The sequence below is a fragment of the Ambystoma mexicanum genome, chromosome 3q (assembly GCF_040938575.1).
Source record: "Ambystoma mexicanum isolate Mex_15411 chromosome 3q, UKY_AmexF1_1, whole genome shotgun sequence".
Lineage (NCBI taxonomy): Eukaryota > Metazoa > Chordata > Amphibia > Caudata > Ambystomatidae > Ambystoma > Ambystoma mexicanum.
The window spans coordinates 1305474060-1305501452 of NC_090926.1; the positions used below are offsets into that span (position 1 = coordinate 1305474060).

Sequence of the window (27393 nt, forward strand, 5' to 3'; positions counted from 1 at the left end):
CGACAAGGAGACCTGTAGTAGGCTGGTCCGGAAACAACGGTGCCGGTAAGTGTCTCCTAATCTCAAGTAGTACAATCGCAGGAGGCAATGGTGTTGGACATTTTTCTGGATCCTGGTGGTAGGGGGAGACTGGAGTTGAAGAATTCTCCACAAAAAGGAGAAAGGCTGCAGAGGTCAGCTAGAAGACACGCTTTCCTGGGAAATCGAGAGCAGTGCTTTACATCTGCAGCCTAACTGGAGATTACAGGTTTATGAAATGCCCAGTGCTTGGCTCATCCCTGCTGTGAACAAAAGCAATTATATTGAGTACAGCCCCAGACGACATTTGCAGTATTTTACTCCAACTTTTTAAATTGGGAGCAGAAAAAGTTCATGAAGGGCAAAGGATGCTCGTTACCGCAGAGTTGATCTTCAGATCAGGTAGTCACAGCTGTATAACTCCTTTCTCTGGCACAGCACTGATGGCACCACAGATATGCCATATATATGGAACGCTATGGGGTTAGAAGAAGAGAACAGGCAACGTGTTGGGGTGCTATTTTTCTGGATGGACGTATTATTACTTTCTTTGGGGATATCTGCCTGGTTTTAGTGAGGAAAAAGATCCAATACACCGCTCTGTTCTTTCAGTTATTTTTTTCTAGCATGCTTTTTCAAACTTAAGGTTTCTTGGGGCCAACAACAGATGGACATGAAAACATAAGCAAAACTGGAAAAACAAAAGCAAAGGCAAAGAAGAACAGATGGGTCTCCAGCAACCACCTCTGATAATGTGCCATTTCAGAGAGTGGGCATTTCAGACACAATGAGGTGCATTACTAGATATAAATAAGCCTTCTGAAATGGGGAACCCCAACATGGAGGGACGAGCCAGATGTAATGGCACAGTGAGGGCACTGGGGTTCAAGGTGGGACAGCAGAAGGGAGTCTCTGGGACATAAAAAGCATGATCGCAAAAAAATATTAAACCATCAGAGATTACAGGCAGCCAATGGCGAGGGACCCGTGACATGCTAAGCATTCCCAACACCTGAGAGAAGGAGGGCTGCAACGTAGGCGCTGCTTGAAGACCTTCAGTAACGAAACAGAGAGAGCCAAGATAAAGGGCACTGCTGCAGCACAGCGTGAAACATGTTAGGGTTGTAACCACTGATGCCAGTGTAGTGGGCATAAGGAAAGCATGATTTTATGCAACACCTTAAGTCAGAACAAACCTCTGCCAGCCAGAGCATTTATTGAGGGCTAGGTGAAAGCAAAGCACATGATCAATTTGGACCTGCAGATAGGCAGTGTGGGCAGATCTCATGGGGGGGGCAGAAGGGTGCATCCTAGGCTGTTCTCTCAGGATGTAGGTGATTTCTCCGAAAAGGAGTGATCAAAAGTGCAAAGTGTTCTAAAATGACAATGGATAAGTGATTGAAAAGGTGATATTTTCGAAATTAGCAAAAACTGAAAACAATGAATGAATAATACATGTTTCAAAAGTTCATATTCAATCATTTCTTGACTTGAATAATACGACTTCTATTTTTCAATAATTAACATCCAATCCATAATACTTATTATGAGCATATATCAGATCAGGTGAATATACGAAAACAATGGGCCTCATTATGAGTTTGGCGGTAGCCTTGCCTGTATGACAAGCACGGCTACTGCCAAACTCACCTCCGGCACCCACGAATGGGCAATTACTGGGCCATTACGAGTGTAGTGGCCCGGTAATTGCCCATTCGCGGGTGCCGGTGTTACTGCACTCCCCATCCCCATGAATGGGGAGCATGGATGCACCAGCACCGTTAATAACGGTGCCGGTGCATCAGCTGGTTTTGCTCGCGGGTGCCGCACAGCCCGCCAGGTCAGACCTGGCGGGCTGTCAGGCACCCACAAGCAAAACTCGTAGTTTGGTGGTATGGTGCCAACGGCACCGTACCGCCAAACTTATGAGGCCCAATGTATATTTTGGATAAATTTGTAATTAACCATGTCCCGCATTCAGTGCACTGATGAGGTTTCTCTGCCGTGTGAGTTCTTACGTGTTTAATAAGATGCCCCGACAGTGAAGGATTTTCCACATTCAGTGGATTCAGGAGGTTTTTCACCTGTGTGTGTTCTTAAGTGATTATTAAGACCTTCCTTGCGAGTGAAGCATTTCCCACATTCAGTGCACGGATGAGGTTTTTCACCTGTATGTGTTCTCAGGTGGAAAATAAGAGTTCCCTTCCGGCTAAACCTTTTCCCACATTCAGTGCACTGATGAGGTTTTTCACCTGTATGTTTTCTCTGGTGGAGAGTTAAAGCTCCCTTCTCACTGAAGCATTTCCCGCATTCAGTGCACTGATGAGGTTTATCACCCGTATGTGTTCTCTGGTGGCTAGTTAGATGTCCCTTCTGACTGAACCTTTTCCCGCATTCAGTGCACTGATGAGGTGCTTCACCTGTATGTAATCGCAGGTGGTAAATAAGATATCGTTTATAGCTAAAGCTTTTCCTGCATTCAGTGCACTGATAGGGTTTTTCACCAGTATGTGTACTCAAGTGACGAATAAGAGTTCCACTCTGGCTAAACCTTTTCCCACATTCAGTGCACTGATAAGGTTTTTCACCAGTATGTGTTCTTAGGTGATCATTAAGATCTCCCTTAAATGTGAACCTTTTCCCGCATTCAGTGCACTGATAAGGTTTCTCACCAGTATGTGTTCTTACGTGATTATTAAGATCTCCCTTTTTAGTGAAGCATTTCCCGCATTCAGTGCACGGATGAGGTTTTTCACCAGTATGTGTTCTTAAGTGATTAATAAGATTTCCCTTACAAGTGAAGGATTTCCCACATTCAGTGCACTGATGAGGTTTCTCTCCTGTATGTGTTCTCAGGTGGCGAATAAGATGTCCCTTCTCACTGAACCTTTTTCCGCATTCAGTGCACTGATGAGGTTTCTCACCCGTATGTGTTCTCTGGTGGAGAGTAAGAGCTCCCTTCTCACTGAACCTTTTCCCGCATTCAGTGCACTGATGAGGTTTTTCACCTGTATGTGTTTTCCCGTGGCTAATAAGATGTCCCTTCTTGTGGAACCTTTTACCGCATTCAGTGCACTGATGAGGTTTTTCACCTGTATGTGTTCTTAGGTGATAATTCAGATCTCCTTTGACAGTGAAGCATTTCCTGCATTCAGTGCATTGATGAGTTTTCTCAACTGCGTGAGCTTTCTTGCGGCGCATCAGATATCTCTCCATACTGTAACCGATTCCTGCATTCATGGCACAAATTAAGTTTCTCATGTGTAGAATTTTCTGGTGATAAACATGGTTTATGTACGTTCAGTGCATGGATAAAACTTATCCATTTCAATTCATAGATGATTTACACAATCATTTAAATAAACCACCTTCAGGCGATATATAAAATGCCACAGGTGTTATATCATGAATAATAAGCTAAGCAATAGGCGTTTCTTGCAGAAAATAATACACTGTTTTTATGATGAGTCAGCCAGTGACCAGTCTAACATTCCGTATATTCACTTGCATTGATGCTGGATGTCAGCATGAGGCGGCCAGTGACCAGTCTAACATTCTGTATATTCACTTGCATTGATGCTGGATGTCAGCATGAGGCGGCCAGTGACCAGTCTAACATTCTGTATATTCACTTGCATTGATGCTGGACGTCAGCATGAGGCGGCCAGTGACCAGTCTAACATTCCGTATATTCACTTGCATTGATGCAGGATGTCAGCATGAGGCGGCCAGTGACCAGTCTAACATTCTGTATATTCACTTGCATTGATGCTGGATGTCAGCATGAGGCGGCCAGTGACCAGTCTAACATTCTGTATATTCACTTGCATTGATGCTGGATGTCAGCATGAGGCGGCCAGTGACCAGTCTAACATTCTGTATATTCACACTTGCATTGATGCTGGACGTCAGCATGAGGCGGCCAGTGACCAGTCTAACATTCTGTATATTCACTTGCATTGATGCAGGATGTCAGCATGAGATCATTTGGCAGAAAACCTCCAGGGATTCAGTAGCAGGGCGTTACTTTGAAAAGCCAATTAGTTCCTTGAGGTGTCTCCTTCAAGATGCATAGATAGCGCACACTCTCTCAATGAAGCTGTGTACTGTATTAGTCCATCAAAGAAATTACCAGAACCGCTGCTGTCTTTTTCTGGGCATCAATCACCTATAGAATTAAAATGAAATTCATATTAATAATTAATACATTTTGAAAATCACTGACAACATTTACCAGGTACTCTGGTTCTCAGTACTAGTGGCGCGTACTAGTCAATTGCCTGCTTGTAGTAACTGATAGGACTTGGGAGTCTCATCTATTGGGTACAGGTATCCCAATGGATGGTAGAGAGGTACTGCTCCAATTATTACACAATTATGCAACACTGATGAAACAGGGGCCAGATTATAGAAACTTTGCACAGTGCAAGTGCAGATGTACACAGTATTAGGATTAGAGCAAACTTTGCCCTATTTCTTTAGAAAAACACTGGGACTTATTGCAAAACCTTTTAACCTTGACAAGTACAGTTTGACATGTTATAAGCACCAAGGTAAAAATTGCCCTCATGTGAAAAAATGCATTGCAAATGTATATTTTTTGCACTAAGGCAATTTTGCCCAGGTTCTTATACCATGCCAAACTGCACCTGTCATGGTGAAATGGTTTTCTAATATGTCCCAGTGTTTTTGGAAAGAGGGAAAACTTACCCTAGTGCTAATACTGTGCAACTTGGCACTTGCACCGGTGCAAAGTTTCTGTAATATGGCGGCAGCTGGAATATTGTGTTTTATTTATAGTTATACGTCACTTTTAGTATACACACTAACAGGCCGATTCATGTAATTCCTTCCAAAAGTGGCGCACGCGGTTGGCGCACAGCGTGCCCGTGCGAATGTCTGCGCCAGCCGCGTGCGATAAAACCAATTCCCGCGCACAGCGTATTCATGGAATCTCGCCTCCAAAAGCAGACGTGGCGCAGAGTGGCACAGCGACCCTGCAGCAGCGCCAGTTACGCCCCCAAGAACGCCCTCGCGCAAGGAAAAGCCATCAAGATCGCAAAACCATTGCAAAGGGCTGCACCAACACTGTACCAGTTTACCGGACTGGCAAAAGCGGGGAACGCGTATTACGGGTGTCGGGAACACGCGTGCGCGAGAAGATTCACACGCGATCGGGCCAGGGGGAGCGTGTGCGTGTATTTCAGGGGTGCGCGAGAAGTCCTACACGCGAATGGCCTGGGTGCGTGTATTCCAGGGGTGCGTGAGAAGTTCCACACGCGATTGGCCTGGGCGCGTGTATTACAGGGGCTCGCGGGTGGTTTCACACGCGATCGGGCCTGGGGGTGCGTGTGCGTGTATTTCAGGGGTGTGCGAGAAGTTCCACACGCGATTGGGCTGCGTGCGGGTATTTCAGAGGTGCACGTGAAGTTTTACACGCGATCGGGCCTGGGGGAGCGTGTGCGTGTATACCAGGGGTGCGCGGAAAGTTTTACACACAATTTCAGCAGGGTACGTGTATTTCAGGGGTGCCGGGGAGTCCTACATGTGATTTGCCAGTGTGGGTCCTCCCAGGTGTTCCCTGTACACCTTCCACGGCCCCTGCAGGCAGCCCACACCACAGGGGACTACCCTGCATCCCTGGTCATGTCCCGCAGGCAGCCCACCCAACATGGACATGCCCCCCAGCAAAGGCACATGTCTCCTTGCACTAATGATCACCAACTCATGTCCCCTTGCACCCCCACCCCCAAAATTGCGGGGCACCTGCCAGCAGGCCCCCACCCATGTCCAACTCATGTTCCCCACCACCCCACCCCCAGCATTGCGGGGCACCTGCCAGCAGGCCCCCACCCATGTCCAACTCATGTTCCCCACCCCCTACCCCCCAGCAGTGCAGGGGCACCCTCCACCAGGCCCTCGCCCATGTCCCATCCATGCCCCCCTGCACCTGGGTCCCAACAATCCCCAATCATGTCCGTAATGGGCATCCTCCCCTGCCAAAAGGCCCAACCAACTATCACATCCACCCACATATCAAAGGCAATTACATGTTACACACCCAATGTAAATAATGCAAATGAACACATGTCTGTCACACACAATGGCTGCAAGTGAATGTTAAAACACCCAACATGACATGCATGAAAGCAATGAGATGATACGACACATTGAAGGATGAAAATAAAAATGTATTGAAAATCAACTTGAATGGAAATTAAATGAGAAAAACCACAAAGCAAAACAACCAAAAGAAGATGAATGTCCATGAAAAAAATCCAAAAAATAAAAAAAGCCATTGAAGAACTATTTACAAGATAATCCCGGGTCCATGAGCCCAACCAAATGAAACCTAACTATGACAACTAACTAAAAACTGAACTGTATACAAAAATGTGGCGCATTGTCCAATCGCAACCAAATAAAAAAAAAATAAAGGAAAACTAACACTAACTATATAACTATATACAAAGGCAGCGGGCTAGTCCGATGGCTCACTGGTTGTTGTCATGGGCCAGGGCATCATCCTGGTCAATGACTTGGAGGCGGGCATGTTCCCTGGCCCCGAGGTCCCGCAGGGATAATGCAGTGTCCAGCTCCAACTCCCTGCGAAGACCCTTGAGGCACTCAGCCCGCCTCAGCGCCCTCCGCATGGAGTCCTCCGCCCTGACCATTGTGAGCCGTTCCTCCTCTGGCCGCTGTCGCTCCGCACCTATCTGCTGGCACAACCGCTCCCACACAGTAGCCACTCCCATTCCAGGGTTCTCCTGTCCTCCGGCCGATGCCTGCACCCCTGATGTTGATGGCCCCGAGCCATGATGCCTCCCACGTTGAGCCTGCTGCTGCCTCCGACGCAACTGCCTGTGCCAGCACGACGGCATCCAGGCTGATGGAAACCATCGACGCCATCGTGCATGTGCCCTGCCCGATGATGCCGTCACATCCTCCATCTGCTGGGGTCCAGTTGCTGTGGTGTCCACCCCTGCTGGACCTCTGACTCCCGACTGTGGCAGGGATGGGATCCCCACCGAGCTGGCTGCATTGGTCAGGGCAGGTCCACAGGGGGCCCTGGTGGCATCTGGGCCGGAAGACGGCAAGGAGAACGACTGGTGTATAGTCTCCACAGAGGAGGAGAGGGCCGCCAGATTGGCCGACACATGCAGGAAACCCCCGAACATGGACGATCCCAATTGGGCCACGTCGGCACAGTGCTCTTCGTGATGACATGCGTGCTTCTCCTGGGAAGCACGCACGGCATCACGAATCACAGCCGTGCGCATCGCGACCCCAATCAGGACCTTCTCCATACGGCCAGGGGTCCCCTCGTCCGCAGGTGGAGGGGAGTCAGATGACATGGACATCCCCTCTACCTGTGGACGGGCTTGGGACGGGGCATACCTGCTGGTGCATGGTGGTGCACCCACAGGGTCAGGGACAGCGACATGCACAGGCCCCTCCACGGTGACCTGTGCTGCCTCCTGCCCCTGCCCCTGGACTGCACCACTTGCACCAGCAGGGATGCCCCCACCAGGCCCCATGTGCGCCTCAGTGGCGGCCTCCTCCTCCTCTGTGGAAACCACCAACCTGGATGGCTCCTCACCGTCTACCGTCGTAGCAAGCCCCTGTGGGGGCTCACCCACCCCTTCTGCTGCAGCCGTGGGGGCATCCCTGCCGCCTTGCTCCACAGCGCCGTCTCCGCCCTCTTCTTCACTAGTCGCTGCGTAGAGGGAGACATAGAACACAAGCATCAGGGTACTGTACAATGGTCCCCTAGACAGGAAGCAATAGAAGATGAGTGCCACTGTCAAAGTACACTTCCATCATGTCACTCCACAACACATGTGTCAGTCCAGGCAAAACACACACAGTGACAGTCATGGTGCATGCCATGGACATTTCCATATATGTCCAATGGACTCTCGAATCATACAATGTAATGGTACTCACATGCATCATGGGTCATGCCTATCACATGCACACACTTCACCTCAGTCACATCCATCTGGTCCCGTACACCCCAATCACAGTGGATACAAGGATGACTAGGCTGCATCAGTGAATCTGTAAATTGTCACAGACATGTGTCATGCATCCATGGCATTCACAAGTCACAGACACGCAGGTCAGGCACACAGACATGGATACCATATATGTACCTGCATCAGCACCCATCCCTCACCCCCACCCATGTCCAGGAACAGAGACTGCCATGCTCTCATGTGTGCAATCTCCATAGGGCTCCCCATGTCGCATTTAAACACATGCAACAACCGTGCGGTTCACACACTACTGGTCCCACATGCATTACCATGATGTCCCTGCACACATACATGCGTACATGGCCTATGTCACACATGCAGGCAAGTATCAGACAACCAGCACACTGCAACATGCCCTGTCTCACACAGCAATGCTTGGCCACTTACCGCTCAACTCCAGACGGGTCTCCCTCTCAAGGAGCTGGGCGTGGAGCGCTGGGTGTACGCGTTCCAGGACCCTCATCTGGATGGAACTCATGCGGCCCCGGCCCCCCTCCACGAGGCGCCGGGCCTTTATGAGGGTCCTGGACCTCAAGTCCTCTCAGCGCTTCTTGACCTTCTGGATAGTGCGGGTTGCCACCCCCCCTGCGTTGATGGCAACCACACAGTCGGCCCAGATCCTCTCCCGTCCTTCCTTGTTGGCGCGGGACGATCCGAAGAGGGCATCATACTGCCCCAGGACTTGCTCCACCAGGACACCAACTTCGGTGGCAGTGAAGCTGGTGCCCCTCTGCCCCTCTGGCCGGGGGTTGCCACTGGTGTCAGATGTTGATGTGCCCGACATGGCAACCCCAGGGGCAGGAGTGGGTGGGCAACTGGGTCCTGGGGCTGGGCTGCGGAGCGATGTTATGGGAGTCGGGAGTCTTCTGTTCCAGCAGGGGTGGACACAGCAACTGGACCCCTGCAGATGGCTGATGTGCAGGCACCAAATGGCAGGGCACGGTGGCAGCAGGCAGGCAGGCAGGCAGCAGCAGATGGCACGTGGGAGGCTGCTCGGGGCACTGGGGGGCAGTGATTCTGCCTTCTGGGCAGGAGCGTGGTCTTCTGTGTGTTTTCGCATGGCCAGCTTGATACGGAGTGATTTGGCACGTGAAAATCCTGCACGTCAGCGTGAAATTCTCGGAAAGGGCCTTAGCGCGTAAGAACGTCAGCACGCGTACGCGATTTCATTGGACCAAAGGCCCTTACAGCGTAAGCGCGTCTGTAGCGTTTCGTGCACGGGCGTTGCCCTGGCAGGGCTTGGGGATCCCACGTGCCTTTACACTGCTCTGTACGTGCTTTTCGTGCGGTGCGTGTGTTTTCCATCCGTTGGGGTTCACACGCTATTACTTCACAGCGGGTGTTGGCTACGCGTTCTTCTACACGCAAGGCAGACGGTGAGTGGTACCCCGCTCCCCCCCAGGCCCGATCGCGTGAAAAACTTCACGTGCACCCCTGGAATACACGCACACGCTCCCCCAGGCCCGATCACGTGTGTAAACACCCACGAGCCCCTGGAATACACGTACCCCGCTCCCCCAGGCCTGATCGCGTGTGAAAAACACCCGCGAGCCCCTGAAATACACGCGCCCAGGACAATCGCATGTGAGAAACTTCTCGCGCACCCCTGAAATACACGCGGCCAGGCCAAATCGCCTGTGGAACTTCACACGCACCCCTGGAATACACATACCCCGCTCCCCCAGGCCCGATTGCGTGTAAAAACACCCGCAAGCCCCTGAAATACCCGCACGCGGCCCAATCGCGTATGGAACTTCACGTGCACCCCTGAAATACACGCACACGCTCCCCCAGGACCGATCGCGTGTGTAAACACCCGCGAGCCCCTGGAATACACGTACCCCTGCTCCCCCAGTCCCGATCGTGTGTAAAAACACCCGCGAGCCCCTGAAATACCCGCACGCAGTCCAATCGCGTGTGGAACTTCACGCGCACCCCTGAAATACACGCACACGCTCCCCCAGGCCCGATCGCGTGTGTAAACACCCGCAAGCCCCTGGAATACACATACCCCGCTCCCTCAGGCCGATCGCGTGTGAAAACACCCGCGAGCCCCTGAAATATACGCACCCAGGCCAATCGCGTGTGAGAAACTTCTTGCGCACCCCTGAAATACACGCGCCTAGGCCAATCGCGTGTGGAACTTCACACGCACCCCTGGAATACACGCACACGCTCCCCCAGGCCCGATCGCGTGTGTAAACACCCGCAAGCCCCTGGAATACACATACCCCGCTCCCTCAGGCCGATCGCGTGTGAAAACACCCGCGAGCCCCTGAAATATACGCACCCAGGCCAATCGCGTGTGAGAAACTTCTTGCGCACCCCTGAAATACACGCGCCTAGGCCAATCGCGTGTGGAACTTCACACGCACCCCTGGAATACACGCACACGCTCCCCCAGGCACTTCTCGCGCGTGTAGGACTTTGGCGCACATTTTTTTCCTGCGCAGGGACGATGCCGCCTGCTTTCGTGTGGCGGACATGTATGGGCCTGTGCGCGTCTTTGGCCGTGCGCTGTTTTTCCCTATTCGATTACATGAATACGTGTTGTAGGCGAGCGTGTGGGCGTTCTGCGCACTTGCCTCCTGTACTTCCCCCCCCTGTGACGCCCACATTTTCACGAGTTGTTCCCCATTCTGCGTGTGACGCCCCGTGTTACGCCTACTTTTGTTATGTGCGCCGCGCTATGTGCGAATTTGCTGTGGCCTTATCGCACGGCGTTCGATGACCTGTGCGCCAGCGTGCGCCGCGCACTTTTTCAGCGCACATCCCACATTTCGCACGTGCACGGACTTCCATGAATAGATGTGCGATGTTTTCTGTGCGATAATCGCACTTGCACTGCGATTTTCGCTATTTCACTGCGAATCGCACGTTTTCACACGCGTGCGCCATTTTTTCGGTGCACGTTGATTCCATGAATCGGCCTGTTAGTGGATATTTCATTCATCAGGACTGTGCATTTATGTTCCATCATTTACAAAGCAAAGCCTCAACGAGCACATACAACTCCACATTTCCATATATAAACGGAAGGCCAAATTTGCTTCCGCCTAGGTCAGTAGCTTGTCCTTCGGGCACAAGTATAGTGTTTCCTCACGCAACTATAAAACAGACATGACTTTTGAAGAGGCAGCGATTGAATTGAGGTTTAAAGCAAAATGCAACAGTGTCTTTCCACTTTAAGAATCATGCAGGCCATGAGGACACAGCCAAACCTTGATTTTAAACCCAGATTTCTCTGCAAACACATCAATCGCTCAAAAGATTGCCGGGAAGTATGAACTCAGATCAGAGACCACAATCACATCTTTGGCAATGAGGAAAAGTCTTTGGGAGTCTTCCCACACCATCATCCCATCAGCATTCGTAATTCATGCCGATACACTATTGGCACATACAAGTAGGTGCTTGTCCAAAAGAGCATGCCCTTAAGGCCCTGTTGAAAATACTGCCTAATGTTGGGGTGTTGATAATGGTCTCAATGGTAAAGAAGGGTTTGCGTTGCTCATGCCATATTGGTGAGTAGTGTGATGGCGAGGGTGATGGCGATGTTGGCGCAATGTTGCGATTTAGTACGTATACAGTGTAGTTAATGAGAATAGGATATGTGTTACTATTAGGGTTACTTTGTGTATAGTTGGTACATTTTAAATTTGCACTTGCATAGCAAAATAATGACAAATCTGCTGATGCAACATAAACATAATATAGTTGCGTGGTGTGCCACATAGAGCTTAAAGATGAGAAGCGAGGAGCTTAGTATGCGCATGCGAGAAAGGAGATTTGCAGATGGAGAAGCCACCTTCAGGGGACGCGGTAGTCTTGAACATACATGAACAGATATACATACACTGGGGTTTTCAGGGAAATGTGTTTGGGACAGTTGGGGAACAAGGGGTACATGGTGAATAGACACATCTGTATACCGCGGGTCCCCTCATAGCTAGGGATTGCGTAGGCTGTAGAAACCTGGTGTGGTGAGATAAACTCTGTGTGACCTGGGAAGCTGGTTGAGCGAGGTTGAAGGCTGGGTGAAGGTAGCTAACTGCATTCGGGAGGCTGCGAGAACATCAAATGGTCAGCATCATCCAAGCAAGGGTTTCACAATTTGGTGCTATTGTGATCTGAAAGACCTCAGAGAGGATTCCTAGCAGGGGAGTATACCAGGGGATCTGAAGAACCCATAAGAGGATACCCAGCAGAGGAGTATACCAGGGGATCTGAAGAACCCATAAGAGGATACCTGGCAGGGGAGAATACCAGGGGATCTGAAGAACCCATAAGAGGATACACGGCAGGGGAGTATACCAGGGGATCTGACAAACCCATAAGAGGATACCTGGCAGGGGAGTAAACCAGGGGATCTGACGAACCCATAAGAGGATACCTGGCAGGGGAATATACCAGGGGATCTGAAGAACCCATAAGAGGCTACCCGGCAGGGGAGTACACCAGGGGATCTGAAGAACCCATAAGAGGCTACCCGGCAGGGGAGTATACCAGGGGATATGAAGAACCCATAAGAGGATACCCGGCAGGGGAGTATGCCAGGGGATTTGAAGAACCCATAAGAGGATACCTGGCAGGGGAGTATACCAGGGGATCTGAAGAACCCATAATAGGATACCTGACACAGGAGTACACCAGGGGATCTGAAGAACCCATAAGAGGATACCCGGCAGGGGAGTATACCAGGGGATTTGAAGAACCCATAAGAGGATACCCGGCAGGGGAGTATACCAGGGGATTTGAAGAACCCATAAGAGGATACCCGGCAGGGGAGTATACCAGAGGATCTGAAGAACCCATAAAAGGATTTCCGGCAGGGGGGTATACCAGGGAATCTGCGAAACACATGAAAGTAGTCCTGGTAGACAGATAAACCAGGCACTTGGAGTTGTAAGAAGACTTAACACAGTGGCAAGACCCGGCAGGGGAGTATACCAGGAGATCTGAAGAACCCATAAGAGCCTACCTGGCAGGGGAGTATACCAGGAGATCTGAAGAACCCATAAGAGGATACCTGGCAGGGGAGTATACCAGGGAATCTGTGAAGCACATGAAAGAAGTCCTGGTAGACACCAGGCACTTGCAAAGACTTTTAACACTGTGGCAAGACCTGGCAGGGGAGTATAGCAGGAGATCTGAAGAGCTCACAGGAGGATTCCTGGTAGAGGATTAAACCAGACAATCTGGTACAAGAGAGGCAGGGGAGATCTGAAGAGCTCACAGGTGGATTCCTGGTAGAGGATTAAACCAGACAATCTGGTACAAGAGAAGTTACAATCCGCCAAAGTACAAGAGAGGTTACAATCTGGCAAAATACAAAAGGAAGTGTCATGATGCCTACCCCCGGAGCACCAGGCCAGGCCCAGCACCCTCGGGAGCAGGCATCAAGCCCCCGGGTAAAAGCCCAGCGGCCCCTTATAGGGGCTCTTTGGACTCTGTCCTGGCGCCGTTGGCGCCAGGCTCATATTGGACATCAGTCCTGGCGCCATAGGCGCCAGGCTCATAAAGGAAGGTGTTTTGTGCACTTACCTGATGCAGACCATGCTGCAAGATTCAGGCCTCCCTGAGACCTGAAAGGGACTATTTTTTCATTGGGACTATTTTGCCACTCGGGCGTGGACAGGGAAGGATACTTACCTGGAACTACTTTGGGGGCTATTTAAGCCATGCCCAGAAAGTAGCTCACGTTTCGCGTTGTTCTGCATCCAAGCAGCTGAACGCTGACCGTGTCTGCTCCTGCATCTGGTCTCCAGCCACGCCCGCCTCGATCCAAGAACACCTGTAAGGAAAGAAGAGGAGAGAAAGGTGAAAACCAAGAATTTTATCAAACGTCTTACCTGCATCCGGAACCTTCACACCAGCGTTCCTGTTCCTGAGAAAAGACTTTCATTTAAAAGCACTGCGTTGCTCGCTGCAGCGCCGCGCTTCACTCACCTGTCCTCAGGAGTTCTTCTGGCTCCACCGCGACTGTCTGCACCGGTCGCCACATCTCTGCGCCTAGGGGAGAGAAGAAGAGACAAAAGGTGAGCAGAAGGAACATATGAGGAAAGCCTAATTTTCCGCCATAACACTTACCGGTCTTCTGTTGGTGGACCATTCCTCATTTCGGGTCGGCGCCGCTTCGTTGGCAGGTACCGCATCCCGGCCCCTACGGGGAAAGGACAAAAGACATTACTGGAGGAATATAAAGACATTAAGAGGGATCGCCCCCATCGCTAACTCACCTGAGTTTACCATCGGCAATTCAATCCCTCAACGCATCACCTTCATTCTGCACCTGAAATAAAGGACAGATCACAGGTTAGGAAGGCAACAGAAAAGGAGGCTCAACACTTGAACTTTTGTAATCTTCATACTTACGGCGTTCCGCTCGGAAAAGTCAAGTGGATTTTGCCTGCGCCATTCTGAAAACCAGTGAAGTAACTGGACTAACACGCGCCCCTGCACCAGAAGCAGGATGGAGAGTTCATCCTTTCAAACCATAAAATGAGCTTCAACCGGGGATTTCGGAGGAAGTTAGAGAAGAACGAAGGTGGAAGGGGGGGAGCAAGCACACTATTCTGCAGACTGTTAATCCCCTTTCTCATCTGCAGAAGGATATTCCTACGGGCCAGACAAGCAAGATTTGAGGGTCCTGTTCAGTTGGTGTTCCGAGTTCTGCGCATCACGCTCGAAGAGGCCACATCAACCCAGAGTAGACCAGCGCCTCCGTGGGAGTCAGGTGAGCGTTACAGGAAGTCAAAGAAAGCTTATTGTGGAATTTATGATATGAATAAGAACTTTGTGAACTCAGTAAAAATAAACCAATGAAGTATTAGATGTCATTGAATGTACTGTTTGAACAAGAACTTTCTGACCCTAGTAGATAGAATCAAAAGAACTACTGGATAAAGAGACACTTGTGATACCAAGGAACTGTTGTTCAATAGAAACACTTTTGCCATCCCACCCAAACAGCCAGGGGAAGGGGGCCGTCCTCTTGGCCCAAGGATTTCTCCTTGGAGAGCACTTTTGTTAGATGTATCTTCATACTTTGCTTATGAACACTTTTTACTAAACATAGGTTAGAGACATTTCCTTACACTCTGAATAGCCTAAGGGTGTTTCACGACACAGTCCCCAGGGGTCACTTATTCAGGTGGCCAGGGGAGGGTCATCGCTTTTGGATCCCGCCCCTGTGGGTGGAAAAGCAAAGGAGGATAACCTGGATAGGGGGTCCTTGGGGAGTGTGAACAAAACACCCGGGGGTGAGACATGGTATCCCTCTGTCCCCGACAACTACCTATCCCATATTCCCTCTGCCTTCATGGGATATTGCCCATCTCATACCACCCCCATTTCTGTGCAAGCCCAAATACTGAGATGAGGAAGAGTGGGATTGTGAGGATTAACACTAGTGCTGGTCAATGGCTCTGTCCCACTAATAGGGTCAGGCAAAGTCACGTTCTCCCAATCACACATTGCTGAGCTATAATGATGGCTGTCCAGAGCATAAAAGGTGGCGCACGAGAAGTGTACAGAGGCAAAACTGGGGAAGGCGAGCTGAATGGCTGAGAAGCAGAGTGAAGCAGGAGTCAGAAAGCAGGTCCCAGAGAAGGGGACGCTGAGACGCTGGCATGCTGAAGGAAAGGGCTGCAAGCCACGTGGCGAGGGTGCCGTGTCTCCAAGGAGCCAAACAGCTGACTATAAAGGTAGCAAGCGGTGTGCTCGACCCTACGCTGCGAGAGACTCCACAGTGCTCGTTGCTACCCAGAGGCTGCAAGAGTGCCTGGGAGCATCTGAGGGGCAGGTGGGCAAGACCCTCACCTGAATCGTGCAGAGAAAAAAAGAGCGCAACATTGTATTCATTGCAGGTGAGTCTGTAAAAGGCAGAGCCTGGCATGTGATACGTGCGAATGAAAAAACATTACATTGTTGCACGCGAGGCTACACGTGAAGAGGAAAAGTGCTTTGAAGTGAAAGAAAGACTTTGGGCCTCATTACGACCCAGGCGTTAAGGGTTAACGCCGTCGTCAACCCTTAACGCCTGATTCTGATTTTAACGGCTGCTTTTAGCAGCCGTTAAAATCCATGGCGCCGACCTGCCATGATGCTAATTACGCCACCATAATTTACGGTGGCGTAATTAGCACCTTCCCCACTCCCATTATGCCTTATGGGGCAAAAATGGGAATGGGGAAGGGAAAATGGGAAATGGGGATTTACCGCCCCACTCACCTTGGAATGGGGCGGTAAATCCGCCATCCACCATGGTGTAAACGTAGGTTACACCATGGTGGTAATGTTGGCGCAATTAGCGCCTGGGTCGTAATGACCCCCTTTGTGATAAACCGGCGGAGGACGCTGAGAGAGGAAATAAAGTAACAGAGCTGTGTCGTAAGGGGAGGCACTTTGAAAATATGCTTCAGTAAGATAAAAATAACGATTTAACGAATGTGAAGGATACTTCCAGGGAGAGGGCATACAAGTGAAGAGCGATGTGCCACGATCCTGAAGGCTAAAGATTACCACCAAAGGGTCTTCACTGTTGCTGAATGAAGGGCTGTGGGCCTGCCTGAGGTAACTGTGATTGAACTATAAAGAGAAACCCTTTTTGTCGGAGTGGTCACACACAGGGGTGACAATACTGTGTGGTTGCGAAGGTCTCTGACAAAGTGCTGCTGGTGAACATTATTTGAACCCTGCTGTTAGAGTGGTCACGCCTGGGGTTGATAGTACCATGCGGCTGTGAAGGTCTCTAACAGGCGGGCAAGGGAGTTTTCCCCGAGCTCTACGAGGTGGAGCTAACTTGAAGAACAGTGTAAAGCACAGACGAATTTGTGTTTGTTTTTTATCTATTGTGAATGAAGTAAAGAGTCAGGCCAAGGGCACCTGAGTGAACAATAAGAAAAGGAACATATTGTTGGAAGCTGTGAGTTTGAGAAACATCATAGTGGGAGAGGGAAGCCCGGAAGAAGTCAAGTGAAAATACCATTGTCAAGTATTGAACGCATAAGAAACTGGTGAATTGTGCATTCACCCACCTTGAAGAACATTGTGAATACCCCAGTGACCTGAACTTGGGGAAGGGAGTGGAGGGCCACTTGCTTAGCCATTCCGACATTATCTTGAATACACTATTTCATTTTTACATTAATTTCCTCACACTACAGTTATTGTAAAGCATGATAGCAAGTAAAGGTTTATGACACAGACTATTCATTTATTTTGCCTGACTGACCTCGACTATTTGGTTTACTTTGAAGGTCGAGACTACTCCCATTATAGAGTTAGGGCCAGATAGGAAGTCTCCAACCACAGTCAAATTTAATAAAGGTTTTTGAAACTTGTACCTTTTGTGTCTGTGTCTTCACTTGTGATACCATGCCTGCCTCACAACATCATTAGTTGTTTGTTTCTAGTGTGAGGGTCAGATTAGAATATTTGGACACAAGGGGCCTGATCACGACTTCGGCGGTATTAGCCCTACCGCCGAACTCCCCGGCGGTAATAGCGCCGGATCACGAGTTCAGCGGTAATGTTAATCCCCACTCCCCATTGAGCCCATTTGGGAATGCCCCATTTCCCATTGAGCTCAATGGGGAATTTTAGCGCTCTTACCGCCGGCGGATTTCCCGCCGGCGGTAATAGTGCGAATTTTCGGCAGATTTCCCCCAGCTCAGAGCTGGGGCAAAATCCGCCGAAGTCCTGATTTGGCAGACCCTTAAATCCGGCGGTATTAGCGCGACCGCCGGTTTTAAGGGTTACCACCAGACCCGTGATGAGGCCCAAGGACTTTTTTAAAGTTCATAACGATTGGACACAGACTGATATTTACTTTTAGTTTCCTCGGCAGGGTAACTCTTTCTAGGATAGGATCAGAAAGGCGTTTATCCAACCCATTTCTGTTTAATAAACATGTCTGACAATGAGAATACTACAACGTTGTGTCCGCCTCTCATTTATGACCCTCACAGAGTGTGCTAACTGTTGTTAAATGTATATAATGTGAAACGTGTGTGGTTCGAGGATAATCTGGTTAGTTTGGTCTCTAAAGATCTGTCTAGTCCCTTCCGGCCATCTGTACAATAAACTTGCTTCACGGACAAACGTGCACTCGCTTCTTAAGAAGTGGGCCTATTTATGCGTAAGGAGATCGGAGGTCCACCCCCACATTTGGGGACCCGGACGTGATCTCCAGGCTTTCCGAGACATTGGGGGTTTCGCACTCGCACAAATTGGTTGCAGCACTTCTCTGCGGGGACCAGTCTTTCGTACAACAATAAAAGGAGAGGTCTACAGATGCCCTATTGGTTAAAGGCCTGTCTACTTCCCAAAGGCGTGGTGGCGTGGTCCAGTTGTGCAGGGCAAATTGAAGGAGCACCACTTTGAAGATTATTTTTACGTGAGTGCACTCATGGGTAAAGCAAGAGGGTGATAGGGGGAAAGAGGGTTGTTTTTTTGATCTGGGGTTTTCTGGTAAGGGTAAAATAGGCATACATGTGTGGAGGCAGACGAAGTTAGGTGGGTTGAAAGGGTGAGTGTTTTGGAAGAGTGAATGAACTGTTCTGTGTTAAGTCTTTTTTCCATATAGTTTTACCTAGTTTATTACTTTAAAAGGGGTGAGGTGGCATCTTAACAATACGTCCTTTGTGAAGCGTGCCCTGATACCCTTCGGTTTGCTTGTCTGGTTGGCTGGATCAACCAGATACCTAGGAGTGAGGTAGCATCTTTATGGTAAGTCCACCCATAGATACCTTTCTAAAGTATACCCTTGGCACCCTTCATTTTGCCTGACTGTGCGGTTGGAGTCCTCACCCCACGGAACTGATATTTATTTCCTAGTTTGTTATTTTCTTGGTTAGTCAAAGGGTATCTTTGCGTAGTCGGTAAAGGCAACATTGTAGTCGAAAATGTTGTAAAAGAGATGAACTTTATCTTACTAAATACTCTTCTTCTAGACCACTACCATCCTCTGGCAACAACTCTCTGTGTGTAAAGCGTTTTGCTAAACAGAATGCTGGAAGTTGTTTGCTTTCCTCAGCTGGCTCCCTCCTATGGAACAGCCTCCCCATCCTTCTGCGCCTCAAGCAGGATGTTCTTAAATTCCGGAAGCTCCTTAAGACTCCCTCTTTACCTCCTCCTTCTCTTCTTCTCTCCCAGGCTAATCCCACAGTTGCTGCGATTGGTGTCCTGGGCCCTTATGAATCCCCCGGGCCCTGACCTCCTGCACCCAATTGGCCAAGCTCCTGTCTATCATCTGCACTTGCACTTACACCCTCTGCCCTGGAGGCTCACACTTACACCCCTCATGGCTCCAGGCCGTCTAGCACTCAACATTCCTAGCACTTAATCTGTAGCTCACTCATAAGTTTTGACTCCCCAGCACTTACCCCCCCTACCCTCTTCCTTGCTGCACCTGCACGTTCTGAATGCTCAGAAGACATAGTAGGTTCGTCCTCTTTTCTTTTTCGCACTGCTCTGAAATATTGTGTTTTTTATGTATTTTAATGTATGTCCCACTCCTGCTCCCTCCCTTGCCCTGTGGGCGCTTTGAAACCGTATTTTCTTATTTTATAAGCGCCTAACAAGCAAACCATAAAATTTAATAAACAAGATGATGAAGAAATTAAGAGATGATGAAGCCGGCATTGTGATTCTTTTGATAATAGGCTGTGTTTTGTGTAAGAGTGGGAAGAATAATGTAAGTGAATATCTAAGCGAGGTGATCGTGGTGAACGCGAATGAGGCGAGTGGTTATGGAGGAAGCTTTACCAAACTGGGAAAGGGAAAAACATGGTTCTTGGGGTTTGAAATTGTGTGCCGCCGGTTCGGCTTTCGTGCTTAGATCGTTGATTTGTGGAATACAATTATTAACGTTAGGTTGGTTTGGGATATGGCGACTCCACTGAATCATTGTGTCACACACTTCCTGGGTATAAGGTCAAGATTATGAAATACTATTGAGAATGCCTGCGAGATACGAAGGGTACAATGCTTATTTCTTGGCCTGAGGGAACCTATGATAAGGGAATATTGGAAAACCTCTATACCATCTTACTAGTCACTAGGCACAAGCGATTGAAGTTGTGGAGGATATATGAGAAGGGCGGGAAAGCCCACAATGTTAAAATTGCAGAGGAAGAGTCGAGAAAGGAGGGTGCAGGGATTCCTTCCGCATGGGTGCTATCCTTTATCGCCCGCAAAAGGGTATCCCAACCCTGTGTTCGAACCTCCAGTTTCTCCAGCAGCCACTCCAGTGGTTATGAGACTGACACAGGTAATGCCTCCGTCAGCAATGGTTGCTGAAAGACGAGACACTGAGGAAAGTGGAATGATAACTCCTTCAATGATCAGGACCACAGGGAGATTGAGAACGGGGGTGAAAAGGGAACCATTCCCCCCAACTGCTAAATTAGCAGAGAGGTTAAGGGTGGAAGAGCGAGAGAGATTGAAAGTTTAGGTTAAGGGCTGAGAATAATCGTAATTATGATAATAATAATTAATTTCTTATATAGCGCTACAGATTCATAGGTCTCACAGCGCTGAAATAATAGAAGACATTATTATCCCACAGAGTGGTACTCAATTTATCAACCTCAGAAGGATGAAAGGCTGAGTAGACCCTGCCAGGATTCGAACCTGCCACAGCAGGCTGCTCACAGATATCGGGGCGATTGCTTACCTCGCTGTGCTATCTGACCGGCTGAATGGGGAAGAAGGGAAAACTGTGCCTTCTACCGCTAGGATAGAGGACAGGTTGCGCATGGCACTGGAAAAGCAGGAGCAGAAAAATTTGGAAGAAACATTGAAGCTAGCAAAGTGTAAGAAACTTGAGGTGTTTCTCCCATGCTATTACCGGGGATCCCCGACTCAGGTGGCCAGGGGAGGGCCATCACTCTTGGATCCCAACCCTGGAGGCAGACAAGCAAGGGAGGATCACCTAGGAAGGGGACCTTTGGAGACTGTGGGAGGAACGCCCTTGGGTGAGACATGGTATCCCCCCCGATCCAATACATCCCTACCCGACATCCCCTCAGTCGTTACAGGATACTATCGCCCAGAACCAATTCATCCACAACAATACATCTGCATCCTTCATCATGACAAAAACCTATATAGTTTTACCTCATCCCTAAGAAAAACTACAACTCCCATAATTCCCTTACTCCACTGAGTTACCCATGTACTAAAACTAGGAAGAGTACTTCTAGTAATATGCAGTGGCCTTGTCCCATGGAGATCAAGCAGTGTTAAGCGCTCAATCACAATCACACCCATTCTGCCTTTAAGGAAAATTTTTCCATCACAACTCCCCCTCCCCAATTCCGAAAATCTCTAAGAAGAAGAAGAAGAGGTGACCAAGAGGAATAAAGATTACTCAAAAGGACACAGAGACAGAAGACAGACTGCCCCAGGCTAACTGGACTGTCCCACTAATAGTCAGGCAAGGACAGGCAAACACAGCCCAGAACTCACACCTGCAGCCTGTTAAAGAAGCACAGGTGTATAAAAGGTGGTGTTCCTGGCAGAACATGGAGCAGCTGTTGGGAGAACTGAAGGGAGGCTGCGTGGCTGAGTCCGATGAGGAGGATCTCCGTCTTGCTGGCATTCAGGCAGAGATCATTGGCGGCACACCCATCCTGAACGGCAATTAGGCAATCATAGATGAGAGAAGGAGATGAGGTGGCCGAGGGAAGCCTGAAAATGAGTTGAGTGCCATCAGCATAGCACTGAAAATTGGAGCAGAAAATGGCAATACGGTGGGCGAGAGTTGACAGCTATTGGTTAAAAAGCCAGGGTGAGAGGTTAGACCACTTGGGAACACTGCAGGTAGAAAGGGAGATAATTGAAAGCAAGGACCCAAGATGGACCTGGGAGGGTCGATCAGAGAGGAAAGAGGTCAGCCAGACCAGAGCCTGATCGATGATACCCAGGATGTTACAGAGACGGTTGAGCAGGATGGTTTGGTTGACCGTGTCAAAGGCAGAAGAGAGATCGAGTAACATGAGGACAGAGGGATGTTAGAGTCAAGGTTGGAGAGCAGATCTTCTAAAGCCAGACTGATGGTCATGGAGACAACCAAAATAATCAGAGTGAAGGTTAAGCTGAGGGATGGCCAGCTTTTCCAGGAGTTTGTCCAGAAAAGGAGTGATGGAGATTGGGCGATAGTTAGCCAGGCATGAAGGGTCAGCTGTGGGTTTCTGGAGAAGAGGGTGCACACGAGAGTGCTTCAGAGGGGAGGGGAAGGCTCCTGAGGCAAAGTAGAGGTTGTAGAAATGGGCCAGGGCAGGAGCGAGGGTGTCAATGTGGTACTTGATGGTTTTGGAAGAACAGCGAGAAACCTGTTTTGACAAGACTTTCATAGATCGGACTTGTCTAACGACCTCGTCAGGGGAAAAAAGAGGAAAGGACGGAAAAGAGGGTGGGGGGGTGGCTGAAGGAGGGCCAGAGTTCACAGAAGGAGAGGGGAGCGGAGGGGGAGGGGACGAGGGGCTGGACAGGATATCCTGGGTTTTTTAGATGAAGTGAGAGGCAAGGGCCGTGCACAGTGCCAGGGAGGCGACAGGAGAGGTAGAGACTGCAGCAGGGTTGGCCAGCTCCTTGCAGATTTTCAGCAAACTGCCACCCTATCTCCTTCACCCCTTTCCTGGGAAAACTCCTGGAGAAGTTGGCTATCTCTCAGCTGACCCTCCACCCTGAATCTATTGTTTGCTTTCATGAACATCAGTCTGGATTTAGAGCATTCAGAGGTGAACACCAGTGAAGACCTGCTCTCAAATCTTGACAATAACACTCCCTCTGTCCTCATTCAGCTTGACCTCTCCTCTGCCTTTGACATGGTTAACCACAACATCCTGATGGCATGTTTCTGACACCCTGAGAATCACAGGTCAGGCTCTGGCGTGGTTAATCTCCTTTCTCTCTGAGCGCCAACCCCAGGTGGAACTCAGAGACTTTCTCTCAACTATACCTCTCTCAGCCTGTGGCATGTCCCAGGGATCTAACCTATCCCCCTGGTTCTTCAACATCTATATGGCTGCCTTGACACGTGTAATTTCCACTTTCACCTCTAACTTCCAGAGTTATGCGTATGACACACAACTTTATTTCAGGCTACCCTCAGACTCCTCCTCTTCCTCCTGCTCCTTGTTGATATTTGACTGTCAGTCTGCTACTCAGTCCTGGTGTGCTACAAACGACCTCTGCCTTAATGCAGTAAGACTGAGATAATTTGCATTTGGACCCCTGCGCCCACTTTCCCACTTTCACTCTGGCTGGCCTCCCTTGGCCCTGCGCCCAAACCCACCTGTGTGGCGAGAGACCTGGGGGTCATTTTTGATTCCACTGTCTCCTTCGCCTCTCACATTTCAGGCATCTCAGCTACACCTCATCAGAGGTACTCTACCTTTTCTCACTTTCCCCCAGCGACTCACTGTCTCCAGAGCCCCGATTCTCTCTAGGCTGGACTATTGCAACACTTCTTCCTCAACCTTCCTTCTTCAGCCCTGCATCCTTTGCAACTTTACTTTACTTTAATATACTTGTATAGCGCGGCCATGAACCCGAAGGCGTGAGGGCACTACAAAAACACATATACCAGATAACAGGAAACGGTTTCAGGAGGCAGGGCTGAGCGGGTGAAATCACGGACCAAAGAGTCGTTTAGTGAAACAAATGTGTCTTTAGTCTTTTTTAAAGAGTTCTAGAGATTCGATAGATCTTAGCTCCAGCGGGAGAGCGTTCCAGGCTCTAGGGCCAACAGAAAAGAAGGCCGAGTCGGCTGCTCTGACAGTGTTGCACTTAGGTTCAGATAGAAGGAACAAATCATTCGACCTAGGTGCTCTTGTGTTAGATCGTATGGGTAGTAGTTGTTGTAAGTAACCAGGCATCTTCCCAGATCTACACTTATGGACAATCGTTAGGGTGCGAAATAGCGCTCTAACGGCCACAGGCAGCCAGTGTCGCTCACGTCTCGCTGGTGTGACATGATCTTTATGTTTGAGTTTCATAACAGCTCTAATAGCCCCATTTTGACAGATTTGCAGCCTATTACTTTCGGATTTGTTAATTCCCATCAGTAGGCTCGAACAGTAGTCTATTTTTGAGCCTACAATTGCTCTCGCGATAGTTTCCGCGTTATCCTGAGAAATGAGGGGCCTTAGGTGTGTTAAGAGTTTAATATAGTATGCACAAGACGACACAATACTACTAACATGCTGTTTCATAGACAGGTGTTGGTCAAAGGTTACTCCTGAAGTTTTTACTTTTTTCAGAGGTTTGATTGATTCTTCACCCAGCTGAAAGTTGTCATACTGTGAGCCAAGTTTAGTAATGGTATGCGGTGAACCAACTACCAGTAGTTCGGTTTGGATTTGTTTAGTGCTAACTTGTTATGAACCATCCAGGTTTCAATTATAGTGAAAACTTTATTAATGGCTATTTCATCCAGTTTGTGAGACCCAAGAAGCGGGATGACACATTGAGTGTCATCCGCGTAATTGGTAAATATAATATTCTCATGGTCTAACCTTGCAAACAAAGGAGCCGTGAATATATTGTAAAAGCAAGGGGAAGTGCAGGCACCCTGTGGAACACCACAGGTAGTAAGAATGGGCTCAGAATCGGCGTTGCCTTGGAAGACTCTGCTAACTCGGTTGCTAAGAAATGACAAAACCCATTTGCAAGCTAATGGGGAGAAGTTAGCCACTTCGGACAACCTGGTGGCCATGATGTCATGGTCCACCAGGTCGAAGGCTGCGGAAAGATCTAATAACATAAGCAGAGAGGCCTCCTTGTTATCCATGCGAGCCATCAATTTGGATTTAAACGCATCCAGAACAGAACTGTGAGACTTATCCTTGGCCTCAAGCCCAGGGACCGCATCTCTCCGGCACTGAAATCCCTTCATTGGCTCCCTGTGGTTGCAAGGATCAAGTTCAAGACCCTCTGCATTTTTCAGAAGGCTTTCTTGGGCCTGGGACCTACCTAGCTGCAACGCTACCTACCTAAATACTGTCCCTCACGACCCCTCCGCTCATCTACCTCCAACCTTCTGCGAGTGAGCCAGTACTCCAAGCAGAGATTTGGAGGGAGATCCCTATCCTCAGCAGGTGCCTCCCTCTGGAATAGCCTCCCTGCCACCCTGCGTCTTGAGCCTGATATTCCAAAGTTATGGAAACTCCTCAAGACCTACCTCTTCTCCTCTTCCTTCTCTCTCCCTCTACCCTGCTAACCTAGCTCCCTGCCCTCTCCCTACACTTCCTTACAGCTTGTCGACCGGCCTCCTGGTGTACCCGACAGTCTCACAGGTCCCTGGAACCCCCGCCAGTCCTCCTTCGCACTTGCTTCAGGGCCCTACACCCCACCCACACTCCCTCACTTGAGAATGAACCCTAGAGAGTGGCTCTCTCTGCACTTACCCCAGTCTCCACTGACCGGGTGTACTTGCAACCCTCTCCCTGTTACCGTGTGCACTTGAACAATCCTTACGCACCATGCCTAAAGATCGTCTGTCTGTTCTCCCTTGTCTTCATCCCTTAATTGCACTGGTAAAACTGCAGAATCGCCATCAGGCCTATTTGCTTCCCCCAAACTGTTAAATGTATTTTAGACACTTACTCTGCCTGTACAGACAAACATCACTCCGAATTTCAAGGGCTCTGAGCGACTGTTGTTTTTTCCACTGTTCCCACCCTCCTTGAGCACTTTGAAATACTTGAAATAGGCGCTATATAAATAAACAATACCATACCAGAGCCGTTTACCTGACGTGTCCCAACACAAGGGTCAGGCGGAGTCAGGCAATTGACAATAACCACACACACCTGACAGCCCTTTCTCTTCCACACAGGGATAAAAGGCAGAGCACGAGAGCACACTTTGAGCAAGGCAAAACACACAAGGAGGCAGCTATTCCAGGACGGCAGTTCAAACAGAGGAGAAAGGCAGCGAGACCTGAAAGGATGATAAATAGAAGTGCCCTTGACCTTTTTGACCCGGACCGTCGAAGCCTCCGTTAAAGGAATCATAAGACCGGAAACTACAGCTGACGTGTGGTGTAACAGATGTCAATGGTGCACTCCCAGCCTGATAACCAAGGCAGTGAGATGCGCTTGCTATTGTGGTACCGTCCTTGACTCCAGAGGCAAGATACGCCAAGGAGTTCAGCACAGGCGGTGAGTCGGTGGAAGAACCGATAGTAAACCGGACTGTGTCAGCAACATGATATATATATATATTTTTTTTTGCATTTATATAGCGCTACGAACCCTCAGGTATCTGAGCGCTGCTTATTTCCCACAGTGCGTGGTGCTTATTTATTGACCTCGGAAGGATGAAAGGTTGAATATGGCCCTGCCGGGATTCGAACCTGCGTCAGCAGGCTCTGCACGGATGTCAAAGCGAGCGCTCTACTAGCTGTGCTATCTGACCGGCCGAGCTGATATAAGTTGAAAGAACTTGTGAACAAAGAACTTGTCTGTTGCTGAACTTTTAAGAAAGAATAGGGAATATCCAGCTGCAGAGTGGTCCAGCGCCACGTGAGCGCTCATCGAAATACTCTGGGTGTTTTCCCCATTTGTTGAAACTACCGATACCAGGAGGTTATAGGAGAGCCCAACACAAGAGTTAAAAGTGGTCATACAAATGTTGAGTAAAACCCCTTGTACAATCAAAAGTCTTTGACAAATAGTCAAGAGAAAGCTAGGGGAAGAGAACCCCACTTTCTGATGAACTGTGTAAACTGGCAAATGTGAACCCAGCTGAGGGATGCCCACAAAGGGGAGAAAACATAATACTGAGAACGAAAGATCATAGTGAACCCGACTGAGGGAGGCCAACATTGCAAAAGGATCAGAGCCCTGTATAGGGAGAAATCACCTGAAGTGAAGAAAGACTTAAAAAGAACTTTTGTTTTGTTGTTTATAGCACATCAGGTTCTCTGAGGCAAGAGACTTTGCGTAAAAGAGACATGTCACCAAATCAAATCCGTTAGCGAGAGGAGCACCCTCTCTTAACCCCAACTCCTTTCTCTGGTGTGATGCTTGCCCTTCTAATTCAATAATTGGTGCGTGGGGAACTGCACTATAAGCTACTGTCAGTTATAACTGTTATGAAACTATTTCCAGACGGGGAGTGACAACTGGGCAAGCCAAGTACGCTGCTGCTTTGGAGGCCCAAGTCACACTTGTTAGTGTGGGCATGCGCATTTTACCATGCCCACCAAACGTGTCAATCAATCTTTCAAGCAGCTCTGCATGCTGCACCAGTGCTCCATCGGATTTCCTAAACCCTCTGCTGTGCCAGCTTGACAAGCTTGAATGTTTTGTGGTGGTGACGT

General features: G+C 49.2%; 1 protein-coding gene across 1 annotated transcript in view; it reads right to left on the reverse strand.

Annotated features, from left to right (window-relative positions):
* LOC138448119 (zinc finger protein 585A-like) overlaps positions 1–27393 on the reverse strand; it is a 270147-nt gene that overhangs the window by 130081 nt on the left and 112673 nt on the right. The window contains exon 2 of the mRNA XM_069604668.1: positions 2053–4186. Coding sequence (XP_069460769.1) covers positions 2053–3279 — 1227 coding nt within the window. The 5' untranslated portion in view covers positions 3280–4186. The remainder of the gene's footprint in view (positions 1–2052; positions 4187–27393) is intronic.